A 14,108-nucleotide genomic window follows, 5' to 3' on the forward strand; every position below is an offset into this window, starting at 1 on the left:
AACTAACCCTCTACCTACAGCATAACTTAACATCAGCGCGTGGCCAAGTTATTAAATTCGAACGCATCATTCGCAACCACGATATGTTTTCTCGATTAACAATCGCACGGAATAGAATTTTCATCCAACGATCGATGTCGAGTCGCGACCTGTCCAAGCGTGAGATCCCAGATTCACCCTTCACCGCGATCATCGTCACCGATCACTCGAGAAGACTGATTTAGCGCAAAAGTCGAGTGACCCCATCAGACCGCTCCATCGGAATCGGAACCTCGAGGACGGACAAACAGTAATCGGGGATAAAAAGAAATGAAGAAGAAGAAAAAAGAAAGAAAGAAAGAAAGAAAGGGACCCTTTCGACAAACGCGAACCGATCGAACGAGGAAGAGCGAGATTTCGAATGTTCACCAGCACAATGGAGGTAGAATGACGAGCGGAGGAGAACGGAACCGATGAAACAGAGGAGGAACGTCGGGATAAATTTCACGTATCTCATGTACACACACATGCATACAAAAGAAAAAGAAAAGAAAGAAAACCACGTATACATACACGCATAAATACACACACCAGGGAGAGAGTGAAGACGAGAGAGTGTGGAAGAGAGAAAGGGGGCGAGAGTGACACAAACACGTGCATAACGAATAGAAAAGAAAAGAAAAAAAAACAGAAAAAAAATGATAGGCTACAATGCTGCATACGTATTTAAATTAAAGGAGCATTAAATAAGCATGGATGTGCATTTTAGATCTATTAGAGGAGTTTCACCACACATTTACTGTTAATTGTAAAACGTTGTAGTTCGACGTGAGGGAGAGGACCAGGGGAGGTCCTTCGGAAGTTCTTCGTTTTCTTTCACCGCTCGACAAGAATCGTTTCTCCGTTTATTTGCGAAGGGAAAGAAAGGAAGTATATTTTGTACTTTACATTAAACATTCTCGAAACTTTTATTTTGTTATCCGTATATTATGACACGGTTGGTAATTTTGTTTAAACGAGTTTGTTAGACGATGATTGAAGTAATCTCGCGAGATGAAAAAGATTTCTCTTTTTATTTTCTGAGCGTTAGGTTCTCGGACGAAGGTTCCTCCTCGATCGTCTCCCTTGAGAGAAATGCGGCGGGGATTTATCATCGTCACGATCATTATCATCGTCATCGTCGTTTTTATTTAACTCGTACTCGTGTTTTACGCAGTCTATCGACGACAAACAAGTACTAAATGAAGTAGGTATATAATATATAATTTGTTAAGACGGGGGACGAAGAGCAAACATATTGTCATTATTTTATCGACGTCGTATTATTTATATCGGAGGAGTACCACAGTATATACAATAATTATTAACGATAAAAGATCGACTAGTGTATTTCGAACCCGACTGACAACAATTAAAGAATTTAATTGCGCTGAAACCACCTGCTGTATCTTTCACCTCATCATCATCGTTCTTCGCCCTCGAAATATCTTTTCACCCCTAAACAATTCCCAACAAAAAGTAAAAACGAGAATTACACGTCTTTATGTTTCCACTAGCAAACAGATCGAGATGAGAGCGATCGAGAACGTATTTAGCTGGTAATAAAGCAATCGACGTCGAATCTACGCGGTGACGATCGTTAACGAAGACGCAAATTGTCTGAAGCGGATCGTCAATTTGCGATCGCGAAAGTGGATTTTCCTTTGGCCATCGAATAAAACGATCCCTTACGCTGTAACTGTTTCACGGGATGCGTCGCTTCTACGCGTTCCCTTGTCGTTCGAAGCCATTCGACATTTCCACCACGTCATTTTATCCTTTCATTTTTTTTTAAGGTGAAATTGACGAAGCAACGACGAAACGTTTTCAATAAAACGAGTGGGCGAATGGGTCCGGCTAAAAATTGATATGAAATCGATGGTTTCGAGAAGGAGGCGCGTTAAAGAAATGGCAGCGAGCGATAACGGTTAGCCCGGTGATTGTATTTTAACAAGAAAATCCCCACGGCTCGGTGAACACCACCACCTGCTCTGTGTGATAAGAAACCAGCGGCGCGCGTTTCTGTCGAAAGGGATCCGCTCGACCGCAAGCTTAACGTCCTCCATTATTTTTTTCGGTTTCAATCATTTTCACTATGAAACAGTAACCCTTTGGGAAAATAGAAAAAAACAGAAAAATGCGATCTTTTCATCATTTCTACGTTATTCTGCTTGTACAGAAATTGTATGACTCAATTTTGCTCCGCTTCATTTTTTTTTCTAATCGTAATTGGAACGAGAATAAAATATTTTCGTTCGCCGAAGCGTCTCGTTTCGTTCGGTTAGAGGGGACAGAAATTAGACGACAAATTGCTTCGATCATCCGTTTCCACGGGTTCGAGCGGATCTGGTTTCAATCAATCGGTAGCCCAGATTCCTGTTCATTTCACACCCCCGTGGCTCGCATCATCCCCATGCGCAACCGAGTCCTTCGCCCCTGTGGAACCTCGTGAAAGGATTCTGCCGCAGTTCCACGTCGACCATCAAGGCCATTAGAACTCCTTTCGAAGAGGACTCGCGCGAGGTCTCGTTCAAAAGATTAACCGCGAATATTCTTTTTCACACCTGTGAGCCAGTGTTTAAAATTGATTAAAGCACGGAGATAATACTTGGAGAGCAAAGTTTACAAAAAAATCTCTAGTATAAATTGACGAATAAAAATCTTGCTGAACCGTGATCGTGATTGTTTAATGTCATGGCGGATCTGAACAGTAACAAAGTGTCCAGCGACTCCACGAAAAAATCGCTGGAGCTCGCCAAGAAAGAGTTACGCGCCATAGTAACGAGGATCGAAGAGACAACCCTCTTAAGCAGGTCCGCGAAATTGTTTCGCGCGCAACGGCTGCTCGGATCCGGAGGATCGAAGCTCCGCAGGAGACACCTGTGGATCCTATTGATCCTCGCGTGGATTCTCGGCCAATTCCTATGGAATTACGTGCTCACCGTGCGCCACGATAAGGTGAGTGATACGAAACCGTTTCCTTCGACTGAGAGTGAACTTCGGACCAGTGGACATCGACCACGCGTTACCATTTTTTTTTTTTGTATCGCTCGACTCACAGAACGAGACGTTTTAGTTTACGTTTTTCTGTGCTTTCACAAGCGTTTAGAGTTGGTCGATCGATTTTCGTCAAGGGCAGTTTGTTTTTCAAGTGTCTGGCGGAGCTACCCTCGTTCACGCAGAAAATATTCAGGCCAGCTGAGGACTGTTCGATGTGCCGGGACGTTCAACAGGTTGACAGGATATCCAACGTGGACCCTGCCACTTTCGAGCAACGGTACCGACTCCCAGCGATTTTCATGTAGACTTGCATGCACATTTTCCATCGTCGTTCCCTCATCTTTCATTGTGAACAGCTACGCGTATTCGGGGAGACCAGTGGTGGTGACCGACGCGATGACCAACTGGACAGCGATCAGCGAGTTCTCGTTCGCCTTCTTCAAATCGTTGTACGACGGGGAGGACGCGAACTGCCAGTTCTTCCCGTACAAAACTGAGTTCAAGAGCCTTCAGGACGTGTTCGAGATGAGCACTAGTCGAGCCTTGTTGGAGGAGGGTACGAAGCCCTGGTACGTGGGCTGGTGAGTAAAATAATATTCTTCGTGTTCGATTCCTTGCTACGATTAGCTGTTCCTGGGCGATCGAGGGCCTCTGGTTGCTGAAGGTGGTCCTAGAAGTGGGTGTCCGTGAACGGTCACAGTTCTGAGGCTTCGATAACCGTCGCGAAGCTCATACGTATGCACACAATCCGGCTAATCAGCTTCTCAGTAACTGTTACATCGAGCTGTGCAACAATTGCCTAGAAAGTCGCGTTCCCTGTTTCCGCTACGAAATCAAACTTTTGGCAATCTCGCCCCTGTATCATGGAGTTGGAACAATTCCTGGTTTATCTTATCGTCTTTGGCTGGCGAAACGTGTTCTGGTAATTTATCGATTCTTATCGAAGGAGCAACTGCGACGAGGAAATAGGCAGCGAGCTCAGACGATACTACCAGAAACCCTACTTCCTACCTGCCACTGCGGAGAGCGAGAAAACCGATTGGATTTTTATGGGTAGCCACGGCTACGGGGCACCCATGCACGTAAGTATTTCTTGACTGTCTACGCGTTTCATTCGACTCGAACTACCTTCTTTTTGTTCGTTAATGAAAATAATCGATCAGGTGGACGATGTCGAGCACCCCTCGTGGCAGGCGCAGATCAAGGGCGAGAAATTGTGGATACTGGAGCCACCCAGAGAGTGTCATTACGCTTGCAACAGACTGGAAGTCGTGGTGCATCCGGGAGAAATAAGTAGGTGGATCTTGCCCGTTCTTGTGATTCGTGACGTAGCTCGTTTCGCAAGGACTCGTTAATTTTTCGTTTGTCAATCTAGTTGTCCTGGACACGAACCGTTGGTACCACCAGACGAAGATCGTTTCCAGAGAGATGAGCATCACCATTGGCGCGGAGTATGATTAAATTCCAATGTCTCGTATGGATGAATAAATTTATTTTCCTCAACTCGAACGAACTCTGTGTCACTCTGAAATTCTGAACGATACTGTATTCTAACTCTCACCATAGTCTCTCAGAGATATACAGAAACGAAACTTCGAAACGATAGAGTGTACCCAACCCTAATCGTCGACCCAACGGAAATCAGAAATCCAGCAAATTTCAAAACATGCTCGATGTACTTGTCCTCGAATCAAATTCAACTACCCTCCGTCGACCCCTATATCAACCCCTAATCAACGATCCAATAAAAACCAATGCCAGCAAGCGTAAAAATTCTCAGTGTACCGTAATCTTCTCGCCACGAGTCGAAATCACAGCTCGAGGCATCCAGAAATCGATCACGCGACATCAACTTGTCAACCTTGAATCCGTGAACCAGAATTTCGCGACACTGTGCGACTGGTGTAACCGCGAGAGACAGCCAGGAGGCTCGACCCGGATTCCACGCTCGTTGGCGGGCAGTTGATCGGTTTCTCTGGGTGAACACACGCGCCAGGTAACATATGATCGGTGGCACACGCGTGGATCGAGGAACGCGGGGATCGGGGGCGACGACGAATGGGGCAGGGAACCCCCGCAGCAGCCATCACCTGCCGCCAGGTGCGAGTCCACGGGACATCTGCACGAGGGAGCCCGTGCCGTTTCCTTTTCACTATCCATCCACCATTTCCGAGCCCGTTCGACGGACCAGGCGGGGGAACATTAGGTGTCTGTCTGGAGCCAACGACTGGCCTATTATGGCGTAATTGCTCGACGCTGCTGCGAGCAACGCCGCGCCATTGGTCCCTCTCGATGGTACCTGGGAACGTTTATTGGGTTTGCATTTTTCGGACAGATAGTCGTAAAGGGTTCGAAGTAAGCTTGCGAGAGTTTTGTAGGGAAATTGTTACTGTGAGAAGTAAAATATGTTACGAAGCGTTTTAGAAATCTTTCGATCAATTTTGATTACGATGTAGGAGATCGCGAGGTGTAGGGACTGTTGGATGATCCGTATCTATTATAAGACACGAGGATGTAATAATCTATGTGACGTAATAATTATAGACATCGATTATTCGCGGAAGGCTTGAAAAAAGAAGAAGGTGCGATGTTATATTTAACGCTGTTATAATTGTCCGTATCTGGAATGGTGGATGGGTTGTATAACTGGCGAGCGTCCAGTCGAACGGTTCTGAAATTGATTTCGTTCCCGATCCGTTGCAACTTTTAATCACTGCTCCGTAATATAGCGTTTAACATCGATTGCAAGCGTTGTTGACTACCGCACGATCCACGGCATGGCTTCCGTGCTTATACGAAGATCGTGTTTCCCCATGTTACTCTTGGAACTCGTTCCAAGAACCTTAATTAACTCCCTTAAAAACGAGTACGCGTATAGAAAACGTGTTTGCTCTCCAAAACGAATAGTTTCATCGCTCCTAAAGAGGATGTATAAAGAAGAATATTGCAATATCGCATACTAAACTCTGTAAAAATTGTCAGCTACTAAAAATGAATTTATTTAACAATTTTTTGCGCCTAGAAACGATCAAAGAACCTGTCTATCGAGGACGCGAAAGGGGGTGGTTAAAAAAAAAAGAGTTCGCGAACAGAGGATGCATCGAAGAAGGCTTCCTGTTTCACCCTAATTACATTCCATCGGACGGGCGGCAGGGTGGACGCAACAAAATCTCGTTAATTCATAAAAATTCTCCATCCGTATCGCGGCGGTCTTTTTGCCCGCGCGAAATTAAAATCCCCTGCGCGGTCGAATGATCGATAGCGGAGGAACGCGGGCGATTCCGTCGATCGTTCCCTTTTCTTTTCATAAATTTCCTCGATGGCTTGAACAGCGATTGCAGAACAAAAAAAAACACACAATCTACGAACCAATACAACAGGCTAAAAAAATACTGTTCTACCTCATTTATACGCGGAGGGTTGAAACATCCAAGTATTCGCGTTACGATATTAAAAAATCGCTCAAGGAAAGATTCCAGACGATACGCAGCCACAACGTTCTACGTCGATGAAACGTATCAACCAGACGCAAAAACCACCCCCCGCGCATCGCGGTCTCGTCATCGAGATTGGTCAATAAACCGATCGAACTTTCGAGCTCGTAGTTTGCGGCACAGTTTCGGAAAATTTCAATGGCCGGCTATGCAGCGATAGGGGCGCGTTGGCGATGACCACCGACCGACTCGGCTGCATGTAACGGCTCGTGTACGTGTGCAGCCTAAGCGTGCACGTACGCGTTTTAACCCCTCGCGGCCCCCGCGCTCGGTGTGGTCTCACCCGTTTGCGGCTATGTATGTACAAATTTCACGTTAGGTACATATGGTTTCCCTGTTCGCGTCTTGCTTTCTCCCGGCCGGCAGCAACACCTACGCGACCCTGTTCTTCGTGGTTCGTGTCTACCGACCGCCCTGCCGCGTCCTCGTGCTTGTCGTCTCGCCGTCCTTCTCCAACCTCGTTCCTACGGCAAAGCCCTTCGCCGCGTTTCCGTCCCTCTGTCGTTCCATATACTTGCGGTCGCACATGCTTGCCACCTATGCATGTATGTACGTATGCTCGCCTCCCGTCAACCCTCCCGCCCTTCCGCCCCCTTTCTGATTCTCTTCGGAGGGATATGTACGGTTTCACACAAACGCGTCGACGTTGCGCCCGACCTACCCCCTTTCTCCTCCTCCTCTCTCTTTCTCTCTGTCTTTGCCATCCTTTCGCGTGTCTACGGAAAATCCTATTTTTCCGTTCCTCCTCTTGTTCGCCTTTTCAGAACAGAGGAAAGTATTGTCGTGTCTCTATTTATTCTGATGGAAGTTCGCGCGAAAATCCTGTATTTTCTGTGGTAACGGAATTTTGTGAGAATGCGATTCGTAAAGAGAGCCACGTTCGATCTACGGTGGCGTATAAAATCCACGAGATCGATGGGGGAATTATGTCTCGAAGCGTGTCTCCGCTAGCTGTTCTTTTTCTCTTGGTAACATGTGCGGCGTTAATTTTATAGAGCCGTTCTAATGACCGCGCTTTATTCTCTCCTCTTTTCAGAAAGCCGACTGCACGCGCGCGCGCGCGCGGATTTTACTTTCACCTTTTGCCTGTTCGTTCGCACCACAGCGATTCGTCCGTCCCTTTCGCCGCTCGCGCTTTTCCTCGCCGTTGTATTTATACGGGAAATCCGCGCGGGATATTATTAAACGACCCACGCACACGGATCTTGCCCACCCACGACCACCCTTTTCCCTTAACCCTTCCCGTCTTCGTTTCGCCGTTTTAGATACACGCTCGTTCTAATCTATTATTATTTGTCCGCTATATTAACGCCCTTATCTCTCGTCCCTTACGAGGCTGCGCGTAAATTTAATACTCTTCTTCCTCGCGTCTGCTCTCTACCTCTTGTCCTATATCTTGTACGCGTAATTGATACGACTGCGTCGAGAAAACAATACTACCAATTTGGATTACTTTCCATTACCAAGCGCTTAGGATCATTTACGAAAATTTGCGTAGAGTTCTATTCATTGTAACCAAACTCTGCGTCGTCGAATTCCACCCTTCTACCCATTCAACCCTTAATTCCCGAAAAATCCGGATCAAAGCCAGCGACTATCAGCTCGGGTCAGAGGGACGCTCGAGGAAAAAATCCAAACAGCACCCGATTAACACCGAGCCCACTCCTTTGTCGCCCCTTTCAACAACTTCCGCGCGAATTATCCGCTCTCCTTGCGACCCTCTTAGCAAACTCCAAGTCCACGTTTCTCGCCCCCCTCGATCTTCCCGCCGCCTCGTTTCCGTGTTTATGGCAGCACGCGTTTACGTGCACGAACTGACCGTTCTTCCTCCTCTCGCGCGCATCTCACCCTCTCGCAGCCTCTTCGTCTCGCGGCCACCCTACGCCGCGACGTTCGCGTGTAACCACACACGCGTCCCCGTCGTATACGCTCGCTCGTTCGTGTTCGAGTTACCTGTACATACCCGTCACCCTATGTACGCATGTACGCGCGGCAGTACATACATATCGGTCGCGCTATCGATTATTTTACCCATGTGGAACTTTCCCCTATCCGCCGCTCGCCCCCCACCAGGCGTCGCGACGCCCGGTATAGAGCGCGATATCGACGTTACATCACCCCTCCACCGTCGACAACGGTCTACCCCCAGGGCCGGCGAAACAGGGCGCCACGATGCCCTGCTTTTCGATCGGCCCTCCTCCATCTTTCTTCTTCGTTCCCTCGTACGTTCCGAGAGTTTGTAGTTTTATACACGATCGCGTCTCGATGTACGAGAAAGAAACAGGATGAACGAGGGAAAATTCTTTCGATGTTTTAAAGGGATGGCGTATGAAAGGTGGCGATCGATTTCGACTCGCTGCTGGTTACACGGATTTCGACCACGGTAGCTATCGAAAGATCGAAATTCGGGTTTCCACGGCTAGCGAAGCGTTACGTTCTCAGGCTTAATTAGATCCGTTGTTAGTCCGTGATGTAACCGGAAAGAAGCTCGAGAATGTTAACTACGCCTCGATGCTAAGCTGTTTTATGTCAACTTATTGAAACTAACCCAACCTGGTATCAAAACCTTTCCGCTTGAGATCGCTTGCTGTTGTCGTTTTACACGCACGCTACGAATACGCGCGCGTCAATTTCGCTGGGAAGACAGTCACTATGGAGGTCTGCTTGGGTTTTTGGAAATTTTCCGAAAGTCGACAGGTACAACGGGGGCACGCGGATCGCGTGGCTCTCCTCTATGTCGGCTCGCTGGGGCGCGACGCCGTTTTTATTTCTTCCTACCCGACTTCGCCGTCCCGATATCGATTTTATTTGCCCGGTAGCGGCGATGGATTTCGTCCGGGGTGCCGTCCGCTCGAAATCAGCCGCTGCGTCGTCCGCGTCGATTCCTTCGACGTGCCAATCGATCCGCTGGAGAACGCGTCCGCTGGGCGCGCGATTCGAGTTTTTCGCGCGGGAAAATTGTCCGGAGCGTGCTCGCGGATCGAACTCCGCGCGCGCCTGCCCCGCGTTTTCAACGCATTTCGACGTTCATCTCGATAATTGCTTCATTTTCTCTGTTAATTTCTCGACTCGGGGTTGTTTTTTCGAGGGCCGGTCACGAATTTGTAGGATGCTGGGGATTTAGAAAATTACGAGGGTGGATAGTTATTGGATTATGAAGTCTGTGGTCGTAAAGTATTAATTAACAGAGAGGCACCCAGTTGCTTGTTTACCCTTAAGTGAACTCTGTCCTTTAATGGACGTAAATAACGAGGCAACATTAAATATATAGGGTACACCAGCAAGAATTACCACGTCGACGTTACATGGACTCGTGAGACTTTCATTACAAAGTTTTAATAATTTTCTTAACAATTCTTCTCTCGAAACTATGTAGCTCGAAGAATGTTCGAAATGGTAATTTTAATTGGCTCAGCTACCGAGGACGATGTAACGTAGTTTCATGAAACAACAAGGGATGATCCACGATGTTCTGCTTTGTACAAACTGACCGAGAATTTCAACGCAGCCCGCGCAAGACTGCGATTATAAATCATTTCACGAGCTCTGTACATAATTACTTTTATCTATACCTCCCACATTCTTCCGCGCGTTCTCTGCTATTTCAATTCGCCGCTGCGTTTTACGTCCCTACCTATGCAATCGTTCCTCAGCTATCCAACGCGCCACCCACTACTGTACTCGATAATAATAACTTACTCTCTTCCTTTATTCTTTCCCTAAGCTTCTCAAAAGTAAGCTCGCTCGTCACCTTTTGAATCAGTCACAAAAGGATGCAGCTGAATACAAAAAACAGTCGCATCGATCTCCGTCTCGAGTACTCGCGACTCGTTAGATTCATCGTCGAATCGTCCCGATTCGAATCATCCCTTAAACCTCGCCCGACGAAATCGAGCGGCCCGCGAACAGGTAAAACAACCGTTTCACCCGATTGCGACGTACGTCGCAATATTCACGCGGAAACTGTGCTTGGACATCGCGAGGGCAGGTTTCAGCCCCCACCCAGGTGGCGAATCCCTTAAGTCCGGGGTACTAAGAACAGTCAGCCGGTCCCTGAGCAACCCCTCGTGCCGTTTCGAGCGTCCCGCACCCCTCCAACCCTGTCACCGCGTATCGAGTTCGTTACAGATCCCCGTCGCAAGATCTCCACCCCTCTGCGCTCGCCCCACCAGAGCCCAGACCGTCGGCGTCCTCTCACCCCTCGCAGGCCCCGCCGCGGAGGGCACGAAGGACGCACGGAAGCGGCTCGTAGGCACGTACCAGTCGCGTTCGCGATTTGCGCAATCTCCGCTTCTCGCTTCCTCCAGTTCGAACGCGAGAACGCAACCCTCGCCCTCTCCCTCTTGGCCCGATCGGAATAAGAGCGCGCGTACCGTGTTCCTCGAACGCGAATTGCTCTCCAACCGATATCTCCACGATCGTGTTCGTGGTTCAGTCGCAAAAACGAGACCAAGTAAATTGACGATGTCGCTGTAAAACGCGAGGGAAATCCGTCTTGGAAAATCGTCCGAGCGAGTCGCGGCACTCGACGTCGGACGAGAGAGAGAAGGAGAGAGAGAGAGGGTGGTGGGACGCCGCTGGGAAAGGGTGACAGGTCTCCGAAGGGTACGCGCACGCGTGCGCGTGAATGCGCACGAGCATCGTAACGGGGCCGGGATCGCGAGTCGAAGAGGATCGCGTCGGGTATGCGCGTTACGCGTGCCTCTGAATCGCGCACGATGATTTCACGTTCGCGAATCATCGACGAATCGTCCGGATAGAGGGTGCAAAACCGTTCGACGACGAGAGCGGAATCGAACCTGGCCAGGCGAAATATCGATCGTCGCCGAGCGTCGACGGCCGACGCCAGCCCTATATATCCACCACCCCCGCCATTGATCCTGGCTATCGACGCGTTCTCGCAGCCACCTCTCCCGATTGACGCCGCTTCGACCCGTCGCTTCGACCCGATCGGAAGACCCCGGCTGGAGGACATCTTGGAAACACTGGCCCCTCTGCCACAGCCAGCCCTTCTGACCCTCACCGGCCTCCCCTCACCTCCGCCCTCGGCAGCCCTGCGGCAGAGGAGATGCGCGTTTCGATCGTCGAATTGCGTCGTACGCGTCGAGCGGCACCGTAGAACCGTGGTCTCGACACACGTGGTGGAATCGATTCGCGTCGAGCGTGCACCGGAGAAGCTTCCGCGGTGTTCGATTGCCTATTGATTCGCGGGGATTCGGTCCGTTCGCGGAACGCTGGACGCGGCTGTGGAACTCTGCCTCTCTCGCGCTCGAACGTTTGTGTTTACATCTATATGGCCAACTATTTTTTCCATCGACGATCGTTAATCCGCGGGGGATGAACAACGGTCGATCGTACCCTCTACCCGTGTACACGTCCGTGCATCATCGGCGACCTTGAAGATTCGACGAGGCGGAGGATCGGGAGTTTAGTTTTTCGGAATCAGGGGCGGAGGGTGGATCGAAGTGCGTACTCGATAATCGGATCGAGCGGCGGGTCGCTTTGGCAAGGACGCGGTGGTGGTTATCGGTCGAGGATAGGTCGGTCGGCGGTAGTCGATGTTTATGCTCGAAGTATCGGCGCATCGAGCAACGTTGGTCACGAGGTATCGGAAAATCGATAGAAAGCTGACTGACGCCAGAGCGGTGGCGGCGGCGGTGGTGGCGGCGGAGGTGGCGGCCGGATGGTGCCGGTGGTGGTGGTAGTGACGATGTCGGCGGCGCGCACGTAGTGGTTCCCTCGCAAGCCACGACGACGAATATGCCATCGTTGGCGACTTAGACTCCGCTGGGGGTGGCTCCAGTCGCTTCTCGCGGCCGGAGGATCGGGACGCGCGTCCGGCAAGTTCACGGCGAGGGCAATTTCACGTTGATCGACGGGGCGAAGTTCGCGTCGCTCCCCGTACGCGTCGGGCTTCAGTTTACTCGGCGGACTTGAACGGAGAGTGCGACGGGAGCGTGAAAAAGGGACAACGGGGGACAACAACAGGGTGGAAAGAAGAGGCGCAAACGGGGAAGAGGTGGAGGCGGAGGAGGAAGAGTTGGAGGAGGAGCTGGATGAGGAGGAGGAGGAGGAGGTAGCGGAGTTGGATGGTTGGACGAGACTCTTGGCCGATATCTCGCGATACGCGGTCCTGTTCATCTGCCGATCGACGAGTCGGTGGTAAGGTCGCCGGTGCGAAGAAAGGGGGTTAGCTTTTCACGTGGTGATCCGCGGTGTCTCGAGGAGCAAGAGAGGATCGCGCAGGTACGCACACCGGTGGCTCGCGAGAGACCGAGTGATAGTGATGGTGGTGGTGGTGGTAGGACAGGGGTGTCCGTTGGTGGTGGCGTGGACGGACTGAAGGACAGACGCTGTTGAGGAAAAGAGAGAGAGAGAGAGAGACAACGAAGAAGGAGAAGGGGGTATAAGAGGCAGAAGGACACATACGAAGTGGCGCGAGTGGAATAGAACGAGCGCGGGGAAGCTAGAGCAAGACAGGAGGAGAGGATATAGTAGTAGTACGAGCCTCGCACCTGGACCCGGAGGTAGCGTAGTTAGACCCGTAGCACGCGTCAGGGTTGTCGCACGGTGAACGAAACCGTAAAAGGGACGAGAATTTTTTGAAGGAACACGCGAGAGAACGAGGGACAGAGAGTACGGAGAGAGCGCGTGAAGAATACACGAGCACGCCGCTGAAAAGCGTGTGTAGAGTGGACCAGGTGGCAAAACGGTGCTACCGGTGGTGGTAGTGGTGGATAATAGTAGTAGCAGCAGTAGTAGTAGTAGTAGTGGCGGTGGTGTCGTGGTGGTAGTGGTAGTGGTGGTGGTGGTGGTGGTGGTGGTGGTGGTGGTGGTAGTGTTGCTGGCAGTGGATCCGGTGGTTGGTTTCGAGTCAGAGGGGAAAGGGGCGGAGTGAACGGTACGGAAAGGGTCCTTTGGACAGCTCGGGGTACCGGCGGCCACCTAGGGGCGAGCAAGAGAGAGAGGGAGGGACACGGACATAGAGGTGTAGAGAGAGAGAAAGAGAGACGAACGTACAAGGCTTGTCCCCCTTCTCTCCGTTTGTGCTTGCTTTCTCTCTCTCTCTCTCTTTTTTTCTCTCTCTTTCTCTCTCTCTCTCTCTTTCTCTCTCTCGTACACACTCGTAACACGCATCCACACATAGGCATGCACAGACGCGTATACACATATAATAGGTACACGTACACACGCACACAATCTTCTCTCTCTCTCTCTTTCCATCGTAGCGCGCGTGTATGTGTTTCGCGTGCTCTTTTTCCCTGGCACTCTCTCTCCCTGTCGCTCGACACGAACTAAACGTATTCACTCGAGCGCAGAGTGTGCGTTCTCACTCGCTCCGCGTATGTCATGGGCGCACGGTGGTCGCCGCCGCTGTGGTACCGGATCTCTATGCCGATCCGACGTGCTGGACGTGGTGGAGCCCCAGCAACGTCTGACTCGTTTGCGTCGAGGAACGGAGCAACAACGGTAACGGTGACGGTGACGGTGACAGCAACAACTGAGAAATCGCCGGTGTCCTCGTGCACGTCGCGGGACGTGGTCCTCGCTCGCGGTCACGGTGGCGCGACGATTCTGAGCTCCTTGCCGGGCACG

General features: G+C 50.4%; 1 protein-coding gene across 1 annotated transcript; it reads left to right on the top strand.

Moving 5' to 3' along the window:
* The first annotated feature begins 2,712 nt into the window (after window positions 1-2,712).
* Window positions 2,713-4,521, top strand: LOC143425624 (uncharacterized). Its single transcript, XM_076898580.1, has 6 exons — window positions 2,713-2,976; window positions 3,171-3,295; window positions 3,375-3,599; window positions 3,965-4,100; window positions 4,182-4,311; window positions 4,394-4,521. Exons 1-6 carry the CDS (start codon window positions 2,713-2,715, stop codon window positions 4,477-4,479), a joined length of 966 nt encoding a protein of 321 aa, XP_076754695.1. The 3' UTR covers window positions 4,480-4,521.
* Window positions 4,522-14,108: the final 9,587 nt, after the last annotated feature.

The sequence above is a fragment of the Xylocopa sonorina genome, chromosome 1, assembly GCF_050948175.1.
Source record: "Xylocopa sonorina isolate GNS202 chromosome 1, iyXylSono1_principal, whole genome shotgun sequence".
Lineage (NCBI taxonomy): Eukaryota > Metazoa > Arthropoda > Insecta > Hymenoptera > Apidae > Xylocopa > Xylocopa sonorina.

Coding starts and splice junctions, on each gene's coding strand:
- LOC143425624 (XM_076898580.1), top strand. CDS start 2,713: ATGGCGGATCTGAACAGTAACAAAGTGTCCAGCGACTCCACGAAAAAA. Junction 2,977..3,170: donor TCACCGTGCGCCACGATAAG/GTGAGTGATACG, acceptor TTGTTTTTCAAG/TGTCTGGCGGAGCTACCCTC. Junction 4,312..4,393: donor GGTGCATCCGGGAGAAATAA/GTAGGTGGATCT, acceptor TTGTCAATCTAG/TTGTCCTGGACACGAACCGT.